Below are 16,826 nucleotides of genomic sequence, written 5' to 3' on the forward strand. Positions count from 1 at the left end.
ATGCACAGAATCTCTCCACCTGGGATCTGTGGATTCAGAAGACTTCCTGCTTATTTTCATTTTTAAAGGAGTTCAGTTTTATACAGAGTAGATTTACATTTCACATTAGAATAAAAAGACAAAGAAAAAAGGTAACACAATGCTAACCAATTCGTTTAGGGGGCATTCTGCTCCCCTGGTTTAGACTGGGAAGACGGGACGGGCTATAACTTCCTAACAAGTTGGGGTTACGGTTACCTGAGAAACTCTTCTCCTCCTTCTATAACGATGACGAATAGTTCCTTTTTCGTTTCAAAGGAGAGGATATTTTCCAGAAGGTTTTTACTTACTGGTTCTACTTACTCTGTAGCAAAACAGTCTTATGGGACTCCTCTGAACTATTACCAACAAAAGGTAAGTCAAAACCAACAGCAATAAAACAAGGAAGCAAAACTTTGTAAGAAACAGCCTTCGTGCTGTGACTTGCTCTGGAATAAGAGTCTATCGTCAAAGCCTCCTCCGTCCTCTCATCCATTAATAGGGATGATCAGATAGATTTAAGTTCTCAAGTAATATGTTATCAAATTATGTTAACAGCTTTGGTGAGTTATAATTGACATACAAGCACACAATTTAAGTTTTGACATGTACACACTCATAAAACCATCAGCAGCAGCATAATTAAAATTTCCATCAGCCCCCCAACCCTTTCGTGCTCCTCTGTGACCACCACCCAATCCTTCCCACCGCCGTCTGTCACGTACTCAGGCAACCACCGGTCTGTTCCCTGTCACTATAAGTGAGTTTGCATTTCCTAGAGTTTTATGTAAATGCAGTCACGTGGCATGCTTTCTTTGGGGGAGAGGACACGTGTCTGCCTCCTCTCACTCATGGTGGTTGTATGAGAGCTAGCGACGTGGTCTCATTCCACTGCACGGACCCACCCCCACTCACGTATCCACTCATCCACTGAGGGGCATTTGTGTTTCCAGTGGGAGGCTATTACAACCGAACTTTTCAAACAACGTAAAAATCCTGGCGTGGGCATATGCTTTCAATGTTCTTAGGTAAATGCGTAGGGGTAGAATAGCTGTATCATGTGGTGTGTACGTTTAACTTTTTAAGAAACTGGCGAACTTCCCAAGGTGGTTGTATCATTCCACATTCCCACCAGCCTTGTAGGAGAGTTCCAGGTCCTTCACGTCTTGACAACAGTTGGTACTAAATATCCTTTTAAATTTAGCCATTTTAGTGAGTGTGTAGTGGTATTACATTATGGTCTTCATGTGCATTTCCCTGAAGATTAATGGTGTTTAATGCTTCTTAAATTTTTTTTTTGTCATTTATATATGCTGTTTGGAGAATTTTCTGTTGAAAATTTTTGCCTATTTAAAAAACTGGGTTGCTTTCTAACATACGAGTTTTGAGAGTACTCTATCTTGAATGCAAGTCCTTTATTGGGTATATGCTCTGAAATTATGTTCTATCAATCTGTGGCTTGTATTTTTATTTTTTATTTTCTTACCAGTATCTTTCAGGTGGAAGTCTAAAATTTTGATGAAGTCTAATTGAATAATGTCATTTTATGAATTGTGCTTTTAGTGTTAAATCAAAGGATTTCTTTGCCTAACTCAATGTCACAAAATTTTCCCCATTTCCTGCTAGAAGTTTTATGGTTTGAGATTTTACACTTAGGTCTATGATTCATTTTGAGTTAATTTTTTGTATGTTGTAATAAAATGTGGATCAGAGTTTTTTTGTTTTATTTGGATATGGAAGCCAGTTGTTTCAGATGAAATGGCTATCATTTCTCCACTGAATTGTCTTGGCAATCTTGTTGAAATTAGTTGTTTATATATGTGTGTGTCTATTTCTGGATGCTTTATTCTGTTCCATTGATCTATTTTTCTGTTTTTATGCTAATAGCACATTAGCTTTATAATTTTTGAAATCTGCTATTAGCCCTGAAACAGTTTTATTTTTCAAAGTTGTTTTGAGAATTCTCAAAGTCTTTTGAATTTCCCTATGAATTTTAGAATCAGCCTGTCAATTTTCAAAAAATGCCTGCTAGGATTTTGCTTGGGTTTTGTTGAATCTCGAGATCAGTTTGTGAGAACTGATAACAGTAACGAGTTTCCAAGTTACAAACAAGGTATAGCTCCATTTATTTAGGTCTTCTTTATTTCTCTCAGCAATATTTTGCAGTTTCCAGTGTATAAGCCTTTTACACCTGTTATTAGATTTATTCCTAAGAATTTTTTTGTCATTTTAACCATCCCTTTTTTGTTTTTAATTTTTGATTCTTCTTCGCTAGTATATAGAAATCGAATTAATTTTTGTATTGAGCTTGCATCCTACAAACTCACTAGACTCACTCATTGGATCTAGTAGGGTTTTTATAGGTTTCACCTGATGTTCTATGTAAGGGAGCACGTCATTTGCGAAAAAAGAGAGACAGAGACAGTTTTACTTCTTTCTTTTCCAACACAGATGTTTATTTTTCTCTCTTGTCTTATTGCACTGGTTAGAATGTTCAATGCTGAGAGTGGGCACTCTTATTCCTGACCTTAGGAAATAATCGTTCCTTTTCTCACCATTAAGTATAATGCTAGTTGTAGGATTTTAAGTAAATGCCCTTTATCAGGTTTAGGAATTTTCCTTTTATTCATACTTTTCTGAGAGTTTTTATCAGAAATGAATGTGGAATTTTTCTCAAAATGTTTTTGTATCTATCGAGATAATTTATACATTTATAGATGCATATTTTTTAGTTTTTTAATATGATGAATTACACTAATAAATTTTCAAATGCTAAAACAATCTTGCATTCTTGAGATGAACTTCACTTGGTCAAAATACATTATCTTTTTAATGTGTTTTAAAATCAATTTGCTAAAATTTTGTTTAGATTTTTGTCATCTATGTTTCTGACATGGGGACATATTGGCCTGCAATTTCTTTGTAATGTCCTCGTCTGGCTTTGGAATCAGGGTAACCCAAGAGTCATTGATACGGACTCCAGCCAGCAGTGTCCATGGTGTTGTGGATGAGACGAACAAATTCATACAGACTACAGAAGTCCTGTGGAGAAAAAGGGATGGCATGGCCACTCTCTGAGAGAGAGAGTGCCTCTACCCTCGCCTGGACAGGCTTTTATTGCTTTCTAATAGCGTACATCAAAGAAGGTTTTCATTCATTATGCTCAGGTTTGCTTCAGGTGATTACTTTTTATAGATAACAACAGAAAGGATGTTACTGATTACTTCTTACAAATTAACAAGGAAAAAATGTTGTAAATGCAAGAGAATAATAAGAGTGGTCTGGTTACTCTCTGTCCTTGGGAGAATTAACACAGACTTCAGGAAGTTACTTTAAAGATATGCAGTAAACACTTGCTGCTTCAACTCAGGGTGAGGGAGTTTTAGCAAAAGCGAGCCTCAAAGCAGCCTAGGTATAATGCAGGCCTGGTTTCCCACAGGAAAGCTGATCTCTGGGTTTGGCTTCCTGTGTGCTGACATGCTCCTATCAGTTTTCCGATAGGGCTGGGCTACATTTGCCATTCCACGCAGATAGATACCCTGTAAGTCATAGAATGAGCTGGGAAGTGCGCCCACCTTTTCAGTTTTCTGGAAGAGTTTGTGGAGATTGTGTACATGTTCAGTAGACTTCACCAGTGCTGTCCTTATGGGCCTGGAGTTTTCTTGGTGGGAAAGTTTTGAACTACAAATTCAATTTCTTCAATACATACAGGGCTCTTCAGGTTATGTATTTCTTTCTAGGTAAACTTTGGTCATTTGTGTCTTTCAAGGAATTTGTCCATTTCATCTAAGTTGTTGAATTTACAAGCACAAAATTGTTCACAATGTTCCCTTATTATCCTTTTAATACTTGCGGAATCTGTAGTAATGCTATTCTTCTCACTCCTGATATTGGCTACTGGTGTATCCTTGCATTCTCCCATAATCCGTCTGACTTGCTTTTAGTTTCATTGATTTTACCTATTGTTTCAGGCTTTTATTTCATTGATTTCCACTCTGATCTTCATTATTTCCTTTCTTCTGCTTACCTTGCATTTAATTTGCTCTCATTTCTCTGGCTTCTTAAGACAGAAGCAGAGCTCATTGATTTTGAAATCTTTCTTGTTTTCAATATGGCTGTTTATTACTATAAATTTCCCCCTGAATCTTGTTTAGGCCTCCCCCAAATTTTGATATGTTGTATTTCTATTTTCATTCATTTCAAAATACTTTCTAATGTCTTTTTTTAACCCATGTTCCTTAAAAGTGTTTCATTCAACTCCTAGGTATTTGCAGTCTCCATAGATCTCTTATTAATGTCTAATTTTATTTCATTGTGCTTAAAGATACTTTGTATAACTTGGATCTTTCAAAAATTTATCTATCTATCCATCCATTCTTAGAGAGAGGGGAAGGGAAGGGGAAAGTGGGAGAGAAACATCCAGTGGTGGCCTCTTGCATGCACCTCCACCTGCCCCGGCCGGAGACTGGCCAGCAACCCAGGAATGTGCTGTCTGGGAATCGGAGTTGAGCCAGTGCCCTGCTTTGCAAGACGCTGCCCAACCAACTGAGCCAGAGCCTTTTACAAGTTTATTGAGTTATTTTATCATCCACAATATGATCTGTCTTGGTAAATGTGTTCCATGTGCACTTGGGGAAAAATGTATATTCTGCTGTTGTTAGGTGAAGTGTTCTACAAATATCAGACTCGGTGGGTTGATACTGTCGCCCAGGTCTTCTATATCTTTATTGACTTGATGTTTATTTGTTCCATTCATTATTGAGAGCAGGGTGTTGAACTCTTTAATTGTGAATTTTTCTATTTCTTCTAGAAGCTTCTATCAGCGTTGCTTCATAAATTTTAACATTCTGTTATTAGGTACATGACTATTCAGGATTGTTATGTCCAATTGTTAAGTTGATTCTATTAGTTTGTCTCCTGCCATTTGTGCTTTGACTTTATTGCCACCTATTAGATTAATAATTTTAATGAATTTATTTTCTTTGACTTATTAACTATGAATTCTTGGTTTAGTTACTTTAGTGATTGCTTTAGGCCTTTTTGTTTACATCCATAATTCATCACAGTCTATACCTTCAAATGATACTATACTGCTTCACATACATTATTAGAACCTTATAATAATACGTTTCCATTTCTCACTTCCCAAACTTTGTGCTATTGTTCCATATTTCACCTTTACATATGTTATAAACTTTATACTACATTGTTACTATTGTTGTTTAAATGGTCCATTATCTTTTTAAAGGAGATTTAAATACTTTAAAAAATCTCATATATTTACTCAGATAGTTACCATTACCATTGTTGCTTATTTCTTTTGTAGACCTAGATTTCTATCTGATATCATTTCCTGTCCCCTGGAAAGGCTTTCCTTAACATTTATTGTGGTGCCAGCATGCTGGTGATGAATTCTCTTGGCTTCTGTATGTCTAAAAATATCTCTATTTGGCCTTGTTTTATACAGATATTCTTGCTTTATATAGAATTCTAGTTTTTTTCTTTCAATACGGAAAACATGCAGCTCCACTGTTCTCTCCTTGCATTATATTCCATGAGGAATCTGCTGTTAAACCTTACCTTTGTTCCTCTGCATATAACGGGTCTTTTTCTTTCTGGCTGCTTTTCAGGGTTTTTTTTTTTTATTACTAGTTTTGAGCAATTTGGTTATGATGTACCTTGGTGTGGTTTTCTTCATATTTCTGGTACTTGGGATTCATTAGACTTCTTGGGTCTCTAGATTTTTAGGGTTCATACAATGTGGACATTTTGTTTTTAAATAATAGTAACAAATGTCCCCATACTCATCCATAGCATAGAATTATGTATTTTATGACAATAGGTATCGATACCCTGCCACTTACACCAGCAATATGGGTAATGTTTTACATGTTACTTAATATTTTTGGCTTGTGTATATTTTAGTGTCTTCAAGGCTTTGAATGATTTACAAGTAAAATCCAGAGTATGTGGCTTCATATAAAAATTTATGAATAGAGAACTGGAAATAAGCTCATGAATTAGTGTTTTATTTTTTTAATTCTATGCTCCAATATATATCATCAAGTTCATAAAGTGAGTCAGTGAGCAATTAATAATTTGAGGGGGGAAAGCAAGAGCTTTCCTATTGATTTTTTAAAAGTTAGAAAATATAACTATCTTGATATTTTGCCTTTCACAACAGCAACTATGATACTAAAATTGACAAAATGCTCTTGATAAAAAACATGCAGTACTTTCATGAAGAAAACCATAACTTTCCACAAAATATAGGAAATGTAACTACAATGAGATTACCTTACCCATGTTTCATATAAGACATCTTAATATTGGATGAGAAGCTCCTATCACAAGCAAAATCTCAACAGGCTTGTTTTCAGCATGCCCAAATGATTCTAAAGCTTACCTGGAAATATAAACCACAGGGAAATCAGAGAATTCTGAGAAAGAAAAGTGAACAACTTCTATAGTAAGGCTATGTACTATGAATCAACAGTGATTTTTTAAAAGATATTATTTCTTTTTAGAGAGAGGATAAGGAAGTGAGGAAGAGAGGGAGAGAAACATCGGTTGCTTCTTGCAGGCTCCCAACTGTGGACCTGACCCTGTAACCCAGGCATGTGCCCTGACCAGGAATTCAACCAGCGACCTGTCAGTTTGCAAGCCAGCACTCGTCCACTGAGCCACACCAGCCAGGACAATAGTGATTTTTAAAATGTAACCCAATACAGACTGGGGTTTACTATGTGATAAGACAGAATTTCAAACCAATGGAGAAGAGATGGACTAATCAATACATGGCACTGGAAGAACTGCTTGTTATGCCTCATTCTTATATCAAAATCAATTACAAACAAGAGAAAGATTTAAATGTAAAAACAAAAATATAAAAATTCTGAAGAAAATGAGTACATTATTCATATCAACTAAGAGTAAGAAGACTTTTTAATGACATAAAGCACCAAAAACTAAAAGCTAAAAAAAATAAACATAAAACCAACAAATCTTAACTAGAACAGTAACAACAGACACACACCATAAACAAACTCAAAGATATATTGGGAAAAATATTTATAACATATCTTGGGAAAACGGCAAGCTATTTGTGTGTGTGTGTGTCTCCATCCCCTAAAAATCAACATGAGAAGAAGTTTCTTGGTAGAAAATAATGGGCACAGACATAGGTAATTCAAAGAAATACAAATGAGCCCTGGCTGGTATAGCTCAGTGGATTGAGCATGGGCTGCGAACCAGAGAGTCATTGGTTCTATTCCCAGGCAGGGTACATGCCTGGGTTGTGGATGAGGTCACTAGTGGGGGCCACGTGAGAGGCAACCACACATTGATGTTTCTCTTCCTCTCTTTCCCTCTCCCTTCCCTTCTCTCTAAAAAGAAATAAAACCTTTATTTAAAAAAAGTACAAATGGTTGAAATATACAAATATAGGCTCAACCTTACTAAGTTCAAATTAAAGCAAAAATACTTTTGCCTGTTTTATGAAAAATAAAGATTTATAATATTCAAGTCTTTTACAAAATATTCAAATTACTACAAAATATAAGAGCATATTAATAATCCTAATGTTACAGAGCAGGGTAGGGGGTGGTTCACGATAAATTATTACAGAAAGGATTCCCCCGTTCTGTCTCTGGAGGTTCCTTCCCCCACGCCCACCTGCTAGGTTCGCAATGCCCGCCGCCAGAGGAAAGACGTCTCTCAATGCCAGAGACTGGTGAAAAGGAAAGGAATTGTTTATTTAAAAGTTACACAGACTTAGAGTAATGGTTTAAAGTCTTCAATAAGATACTAAAGTCCTTTAGAATACCCAGAGATGCACAGTCCTTCCCTCTCCCTGTGCCCAGTCCGGGGTACCGTGTCTCAGGAAAAGAAGTACAAGTCTGTGATTCAGGCTCCCGGCACCATCAGCTGTGTGGCTGCTGCAATCTCCAGTTAATCCAAAGCCATGTGGCACCTTCTCATGGCCCACCAGCAAGAGTCCTTCCTCCCCTTTCTTCCTGGCAAAGTCTCTCCTGCTGCCTAAGCCGCGTGGCAAAAAGAAGCACTCCAAAACCTCGTGGTCCTCTTCCTTTCCCCTCAGAACCGCATGGACCTCTATCTACCTACTTGCTTCAGAACCTCGTGGTTTTCCCATTTACTTCAGAGCCGCGTGGTCTACTCTCTCTTTACTTCGGAGCCACGTGGTCTACTCCTTCCTTCAGAGCCGCATGGTCTCCTCCTTTCTCCCCCAAAACCTTGTGGTCCTCCCCCCTTCTATGGCTGCCGGGCCTAGGTTTTAAATCCCAGTGCCCATCTTCCTTTGCAGCCCCATTTCTGACTCTTTCTACAGTCAGTTACACCTGCCAGCATCCCCGTATTCTTCCAGCTTTACTGGGCTGCCATAGTAAGTCTGGGCAGGTGTGGCCCCATGGCATGGAGCCAATCATCTCCAAGCTCTCCCACAGGCCCTGTAACCAGGGGGAGTTGCTTCCCAGTCCCATCTTGGGTGGAATTTGGTCCCATCTCCCCTGGCTCAAAGCATGGCCACAGCTATTTAACATATCCATGAAACCAGTTAAAGGTTATAGATATGTTAAATGACCGTGCCAGGGGTTAGCTGCAAAGCTCTTGCTACCCAAAACAGCTCTGAATGGCCCTGCTCCATGTGTTTCATCCCCCCTGGCTCAGGCCTGTGGGGGTGAGGACATCCTACATACATTTTTCTAATATTTCCTGGACACCCTGAGTCCTGGACCCCATTACAAATCCCTTCTTGGGGCCCTCCTCTTGGCTGCACCCTGCTTCAATAAGGATGCACTACTGTAAAGTGGCTTAACAAAAATGCTCATTTCTCCTCTATTCCAAACTCCCTTTGTGTGTGCTGGTCCAGGAGCAGGGTGTCCAACCCGTGGCCCGTATGCAGCCTAGGATGGCTGTGAATGCAGCCCAACACAAAATCATGAATCTACTTAAAACATTATGAGACTTTTTGTGATTATGTGTCGCAATGTATTTAATATGTGTCCCAGAGACGCCAAAAGGTTGGACACCCCTGCTCCAGGTCAATTTGGACAGTTTTGCAAACGGGGACTTTGCCCTGCGCCCTGTGACTCAGCATCCTTCACAAGTTCTGAGCTCCTGTCAGGCATTGTGTGTGGGGGGTGGGGGTGGGGAGGAGCAGCTGGTGGCTGCCTTCCTCCTCTGAGAGCCTTTCAGACTTTTGCTCCACGAGACCAGCAGGCCCTTCTGATTTATGACCTGCCTTACCTACGATGGTTGTGGCTATATGGTGCCAACAAGGAGCAGATATTTCTTGTGTGAATGTGGATGCTATTCTCTTTTTGCACATGCGCCCTTGCTCAGCCTTCTTTCTCCTGGGAGTGTGTGTTCAACAGCGAATGAGACTGTGGTCTAAATTTGCAGGGATTGTAGCCTGAAGAGCTCAGAGAAGGCACTGTTGAAAAATATATTGTTTTGTATTTATGCTACAAATTTCAAATGGTTAATTTCACATGGTTAGTAAGTGAATTAAGGTCCTTGTTTTCCTGCCTACTCTGGGCAGGACTCGTATTTGTCTTCATCATCAATGAAGCACAGTAACACCCGTTGACAGTCATTGGAAGTCTCCAGAGGCGGCACTCTCGGGAGTCATAATGTAACCAGCACTAAATGAACAGTACTAGGGGACTGCATAGGCAAGATAACCTACATTGCTGCAATACAAACGAATTCCCAAGAACTGAGATATCTGAAGTAGACAACGGTTGCTCTCTCCTCGGGGTGGGACATGACATTAGGAAGGATGCATTTGTCAGTGACAAAGAGATGGCTCCTAGAGCTGCACAGAAAAAGTGCCTGGTGCACTTGGAACAGCAAACTATCCAAGTACTTCTTCCAACTTGTTATTCCAAGTCTTCATTAATAAATTACTCTACCTTACATGGACCAGTGTGCTCACCGCCCGGTCTAGTTTCCTTCTGTTGCCATATATTCGACCCCCTTTTCTCCATTCGTCCTCTCCCCACCCAAATATTTTTTAGGGGTGCTGAAACCTGGGGTATTTTTAATTTTTAACACAAATGGTAAATACACACACATATACACACTCTTCAGTACTTTGCTGTTTCAGTTGAGACAGACTGGAGATCTAATATCAGTACATAAAAAAACCTCTTTTTTTAACCAACTGTACGATACTCTAGTAAATGGATGTTTGCATCGTAATTCATTAACCAGTTCTTAACCTATTGCTATTTCAAACACTATTGAACTTTTTCACACATATGCTTATAAACACACGTAAAGAAATATGGTAGGATAACTTCCTATAAGTGAATCTGCTAAGTCACAGGGGTATTTAACTTAATATGCAGAGGTGGCATCAGTTTCACAGTCACCACCAACCATGCGTGTGTATCTTTCACCAGGAGCTTGCCTGCTTCTGGAGTTTTGCCATTCTCTATGCTCTGCTTGGTGCAGAGTCCCAATTCTAGCATTTACTTGCTTTGTAACTGGTCAAGTCCATTTACTCTCTCTGAACCTTCTTCCTTAATGGAGATAATACTCATTTTCTTTAGTTTTCATCTAAATTCCAGATGTGGAGAATACCAAACATTACACCAACGGTAGGCAGATCAGTATTTTTACATATTCTACATATAAATAGCTCTCGTACCTTCCCTCTATTTCTCTGCTTCTATTCTTTGCACAGAAACTGTTCCAGCTTTATGACACATCTTGCTTCCCCTGTCTTTTTCACACACCCTTCTCCTCATCCCCCAAATCTGATGGTCAAGTGACTTCCTGAATTCAAGCTCTATTTGTTACTCTGCTGCTTTAAAAAAATAATTAAAAGGAACTCTCACCCAAGGATAAGTTTATTGAATTTAGGGAGAGGAAGAAAGAGAAACACTGAACGGGTTGCCTCCTGTACACACCCCCACTGGGGATCAAACCTGCAACCTTCTGGTGTACGGAATGCCACACCTAACAACTGAGCCACCCAGGCAGGGCTCTCCTGCTTTCAACAAACAAAACCGCTCTCTAACTAAGAGGGAATGCTGTACCTTACGTCCCATGATCTAGCCCCACCCTGCCTTCCTAAGTGATTTTTCACTAGTGCTTTTGGCCATTGTTGCAATTCCCTTTATATATTCTTGCACAGCCCTGACCAGTGTGGCTCAGTTGTATGGGCACTGTCCCACGAAGTGCAAGGTTGCCAGTTTGATTCCTGGGCAGGGCACATGTCTGGGTTGTGGGTTTGGTCCCCAGCCTGGGTACAACCAATGTTTCCCTCTCATGTTGATGCAGTTGTATTTTCCCTCACAGTACATGTAAATTAGGATTGAATAGGTGAGTAATGGAATAAATATGCTCAAATCACTGTGTTGGGAGAAAGGGCCAATCATTAATGCTGCAAGTGCTGAGTGCTTACTATATACAAAGCATTTTTCTAGGTGTTGGGGAGGTAGCAATTGGCATGACAAACTCTGCCTTCAGAGAACTCATTCTAGTGGAAAAGACAACACGCTAAATGTAAAATTAATGATAAATGCTATGAAATAACAGGGTTGAGGGAATAGCAGCGGCTTGAGGTTGCTGTTTTAGAAAGCGTGGAGTGGGGATATGTAGGAATCTTGAAGGCTGTGGTAACTGGATTCGTGATGGGTACTCTACCGAGTCTTTCTTCTAAAAGCATTGCCAATGGGCTCTAGAGTCATCAGTTCTCTTTCTGGGTCTGTGGCCGACTCCCACTCGCCTCTAAATAGTCACCCTCTCCCTTCCTGAGTAACAGCGGCTGCCGTCTAACTGGGCAGACACACACAGCTGAAGATGACACAGTCAAGCCTCTCTTGCAGGCCATGGGAAAAAGTTCAGGACAAGAGCAAAAGTAACCTGTGCCTCTTGAAGATCATGCTCTTAGAAGAAGTGGTCAAGTTTTTCTTCCCCTTGTGCCTTTCTCCCTTCCTGTTTGAATACAGATGTGTTGGCAAGAGCTGATGGAGCCATCTTGTACATAAGGAACCCATTGGTTGGGGACAGCAGAGCAACAAAATAGGAGTTGGTGTATCAGCCCCAGGTTGCGTATGCTGTTAAGAGAATAAACTTCCATCTTGCATAAGTTATACTTGGGTTTTTGTTATGGCAGGAGCCTGTACCCTAATTAAGAGGCATATCAGAGAGGCAATATTTACCCACAGATAAGGTAACTACATAACCAGGAACTGTTTATGGTAGAGCTCCAACGACTCAAAAGGCAAGGATACTAGAGAGGCAGCATGGTATTCTAGAACAAAAACTGCAGCTGGTTTTTCAACCCCACCACTGCCAATCACCAGTAGTAAAAGCTCAAAGAAGTCCTAACATCGCTAAGTTCCTGTTTTCCCACCCATACACAGGGCTGCTGTGTGTAATGTGAAAGCACTCAAAGTACAATGCAACTTGTAAGCAAATTATTATAGCGTTTAGTTTACGATAAACTTATTTAGGCTTATCAGTGCTGGCCTTAATCATTCAAATCATTCCTTTTTATGGCTTAATGACTGTAAAAAGTAGGATCTAAGCCACTTGGAAGATCCTTCCCAAGTCTAGTATCTAATATACAAAGGTAAAGAATGCAACATGCCACAGACATCACTGGGACTACGTTAAGATTCTAAATAATATGAAAAAAATTTAAAAGTTATAACATCCATTGCAGTTTATCCCAAATCTTTCTTTACAAGTCTTCCTTACTGTGTATTTGGCATCAATGACTAAAGGACCACCCGTCCCTTTGGTCTCAAACACGAGGAACTGAATGCCAAGAGTACATAAGCATGCTCCTGAAGAGCAGAATGAGTTTACTAAAGGGCAGTGGGAGGGGAACAGCTTGTGTTTCTAACTTGCTTAGAAAACATCCAACCTAGGTTACAGCCTCTCAGATGGAGGCAGGGATCACAGACCCAGGGTGGTTTTTAGGCCGCTCTTGGATTCAAGAAGTCCTCCTGAACATGGTTCTCAGAAGCTAAACAGAGTAGCCCTGTTCTTCCTCTTTGGGGTTAAAAAAAACACACCCTAAATCTTCCAGCCAATCTCCAATAACTTTTTTTGGAGCAATGAGCAAACAGTTACATCTTAACATTAAAAAAAAAAAAATCACTACCCCCAACTTTTCCAAAATGTCAGTATGTCAAATCTCCCAAATGTACAAGTTTTATTAATCGTAAGTTTTCAGAAAATATATGGTATGACTATAAAGTAATGAGATGGGTTGGTGTAAGTATCTTTTGGGGCAGCTTATCTGGCTAATGAAGGAAACAAGATGTATGTAAATAATGGTATCTGTACTTCCCAAGGCTCATTCTGAGCCTATAGGCGCCCACATCCTTTGAACAACTCAATAAAAAATCTCCACAGGAACGGAATTCTCAGACCTTGATGTATAAAAATGCACAGTTCATTATATTTTTCAAGATTTAAAATATCAGATCTCAATAAAGCTGAGAAAATATGTAAGAGAAGGAAACATTTATAAACTGCTGGGATGCCCCAACAGGCTCCTGACCTCACTTGATCTTCTCAACACCACTGTGAATTGTTATTGTCCTCATTTCACTAACGAGGAAACTGAATGACATTAAGTAGTCTGCAACCAACTGATAGTCTGCCTGACTCAAAAATATAGTTTAAAAATGACTTGACAGTAGGCTAATGTACTTTTGACTGTAGGTCAAAAAAAATAAGAAAAGAAAAGAAATAAGACAAAGTGGCTAGTGGGAATGATTTTATTTTTTAAGCAAATGTAGGGTTTCTATCTAAAAATATTTATCCCTGCTTCATAACGTGGCTTCTTTAGATGGTTTAAACCCTTTCATTTGTTGACTGTAATTTTCTTGCAGGCCGACAAGGGATGAAATTTTCTATCCTTCTGAACATAGATGAACTGCTAAATATTGTTCTGTAAAGGTAGGAACTCAACAGACTTGCTTTTCCGTAAATCTGAAAAGCAAGCTGACTTTAAAAATGTTCAAAATATAAAAACAGTTCTCATTTAAAATACCATACACAGAAAGAATATGAAAATTCACATTTATTATCAAGGTAGTATTTCCCCAGTTTTTAATTACACACACATACACATACAGACACACACGACAGAAAGACAAAATTACATGTTCCACATACTAAAGATTCATACTCCAAAGAAATAAGCATATGTTCAAAAGACAAGTAGAAAGCAGCAAGAAATCTTTCCTCTTACTTGGAATACGGAAAGCCTTGCAATAGAGACTCTCTCCCTTAATCAAATCAATGAAGGTTTCTGTCATTGAAAATGCTTGTTACCTTAAGGTTTTAAATATTTTATTCATCAAATCAGACTTTTAAAGTTTTTACAATTTAAATGAAATTCAAAATCAACTTTTGCAGAAAATACATGAAGTTTTAAGTGGCAGAGACTAATGTACCAGACATATTATTCTTTTATTAATATGTTGAAATGATGTATAATTTATCCTTCACAGCTCAAATTCAATGCAAAACCAAATATTAACCTGGTCCAGTAAGGAAATATAAATGCTAACAAACAAGGTATGGAATAATTGTTGGCATATGTAAAGTGAAATAAAGTTGACCATTCATTGCATTTTATTTTCAAACACACTTAATCTTCAAGCTTCTTTTTCACACTGATACTCATTTTGCAGGAATAAGATGATTGGCACTAACTTAGACAATAAACAAACTACACCAAGCACATATTAGTGGAGATATTTTGGCAGAAAATAAAGTATATTAGACAACAAACACTTTTGGTAACAACATCAATTTACCAAGTTTTTCAATGTTTATATGTTCATACTAGTAAAAATGTTATTTAAAAATATTTTCATAGTACATGCATTAGACTTAGTTTAAGAGGAGAAGGTTCTTTTAAAATTTTTAGAAAGAAAAAATATGTTTTTAAAGAGAAAATGTCCAAGGGACAGGACATAAACTATGGTTCATTATTTTTTGACATAATAAGAATATAAATTTCAGTGGTTATTTAAGAACATACAAAACCCAAGCTGAATGCAATTTTTCTATTTATTCAGGCTAACAAGTCAAAAAAATAATAATTTTGTTATTATGGGCACAAATCCAATCCACTGTTCAAACACATGTCCTTGGACTCATCCATTATCTTAAAAGTTTATTTTTTAAAAGAAATAGAATTTGTTTGGCACTGTTAATTGGTATAACTCAGATAAATAATTTTCTCATCTCATTCTTTCCATGCTGAAAGAAACAGTTTAAATTAGATTTTCTAAGAAATGGGGCAGGAGCAACGCTGTAAGGAAACACCTATAAGCTTAAGTTCTAGAAACATTACGGTTTTACACAAATCAATGCTTTCCCTCACTCTTTACATAACACTGAAAAATTCTAAAATATAAATTGTAGAAATTAGTGTATGAAATCTTAAGAAAAATCTTAGTAAAATAATTATAAAAATGCTTTTAGAAATTTAAGATGTAAAATACAATTGACTTTAAATTAAAAAAACCCCACACTTTACAGAGTCATTCCTTAAAAACCCTTGTCACTTGATTTTATTTTCTGTCAATCTTTTAGTTGCATTTTGCATCACCTAGTGGCCACCTGTGGCATTTCAAAGAAGCCCCACTACCATTTTGGAGCCCCAGTACTTTTTGTCCTTTGAGATACCAATACAATTACAGTATCAAATTTCATAAAACTTTTTTAAAAGGCTCATAAAATTCCATTTCCTAGTGGTGATAAGGAAATCTTTTTTAATAGGAAGAAGCAAACAGATTTGTCATAAATTATCACTGTACATAAGACTAGACTTTTCCATAACAATTTTTAAAACTTAAGCATAACACTGGGAGAAAACTGTGACTTAAGTTCTAGAGTCTTCTTCAGACTGTAAAGTAATTAAATTTACTCTGCAATTAAAGCTCAGGGTTACCATGTCAACTAAACTTCTTGTGACTGGTACCGCCTTCCACTATGACTCTGATTTGAAATAGTGCCTTTTAACTTGGGAACCCAATGACTGGTCAGAGTGCTAAGGACTGCAATCAACAGAGACTGAAAAAGACTTCACTTTTACTACCAGAAGATGATATTCCACAGAAAAAAGTTACTATGGTCTCCGTTCATCAACCCATTTGTATTTAACAGCAGTTTTCAAAAACAACTGGTCTTTAGCCTTAACGAACCTCCTTTTATTTGGCTGAGCTGTAAAGAGAATTTAACAAAATCCAAAGGTCTCTGCTTTTACTGAGAAGGCTGAGTGAACGTAATACGGCGCCGCCGTCTCTGGAAAGCCTTTAAATTCCATCTGTTTGGTTCCAGCATATGAGGGCCATTGTAGACAAACAATACCGTCATCTTTTCAGAATAAGGGAGATTTTGTAGGAGCTGTAAGTGTTAAAACAAACTGTCATATAATGCTCTCTATATTAAGACAGACAATTTTCCAACTTCACATATGTAAAATTGTGTTTATACTATTAATGAAACTCTTAGGGAGCTCTTGAACAACTCATTGTGCACCCTGCCAGGTTGGGGCCCTTACCTGCATTAGCACATCTGACGCCTGGCATAAGGAATGATCCACATGCTTAGGGACCTTCCGTAAGGGATCAGAAGTCTTAGGTAAGACCCTGGAGAAGTGTGCCCTCCGGAGTTTTCCTAGGACAGACACTTGCACTCATTTTTCCACAAATGCTTCTCAAGCAACTTTTGTGGTCAGGCACTGTGACAGATTGGTAGCCTGGCAAGTGTGTAACAGGGAGGTTTGGTTGATAGGCCAAGATGTT

The 16,826-nt window shown here is 38.2% G+C and overlaps 1 protein-coding gene across 2 annotated transcripts in view; it reads right to left on the reverse strand.

Annotated features, from left to right (window-relative positions):
- Positions 1-13,763: 13,763 nt before the first annotated feature.
- The window catches only part of SMC5 (structural maintenance of chromosomes 5), an 87,524-nt gene continuing 84,461 nt past the window's right edge, over positions 13,764-16,826 (reverse strand). For both annotated transcript variants that reach the window (XM_024555215.4, XM_024555219.4), the window contains one exon: positions 13,764-16,425. In XM_024555215.4, coding sequence (XP_024410983.1) covers positions 16,282-16,425 — 144 coding nt within the window. In that variant the 3' untranslated portion in view covers positions 13,764-16,281. The remainder of the gene's footprint in view (positions 16,426-16,826) is intronic.

Source organism: Desmodus rotundus, chromosome 1 (genome assembly GCF_022682495.2).
Source record: "Desmodus rotundus isolate HL8 chromosome 1, HLdesRot8A.1, whole genome shotgun sequence".
Taxonomy (NCBI): domain Eukaryota; kingdom Metazoa; phylum Chordata; class Mammalia; order Chiroptera; family Phyllostomidae; genus Desmodus; species Desmodus rotundus.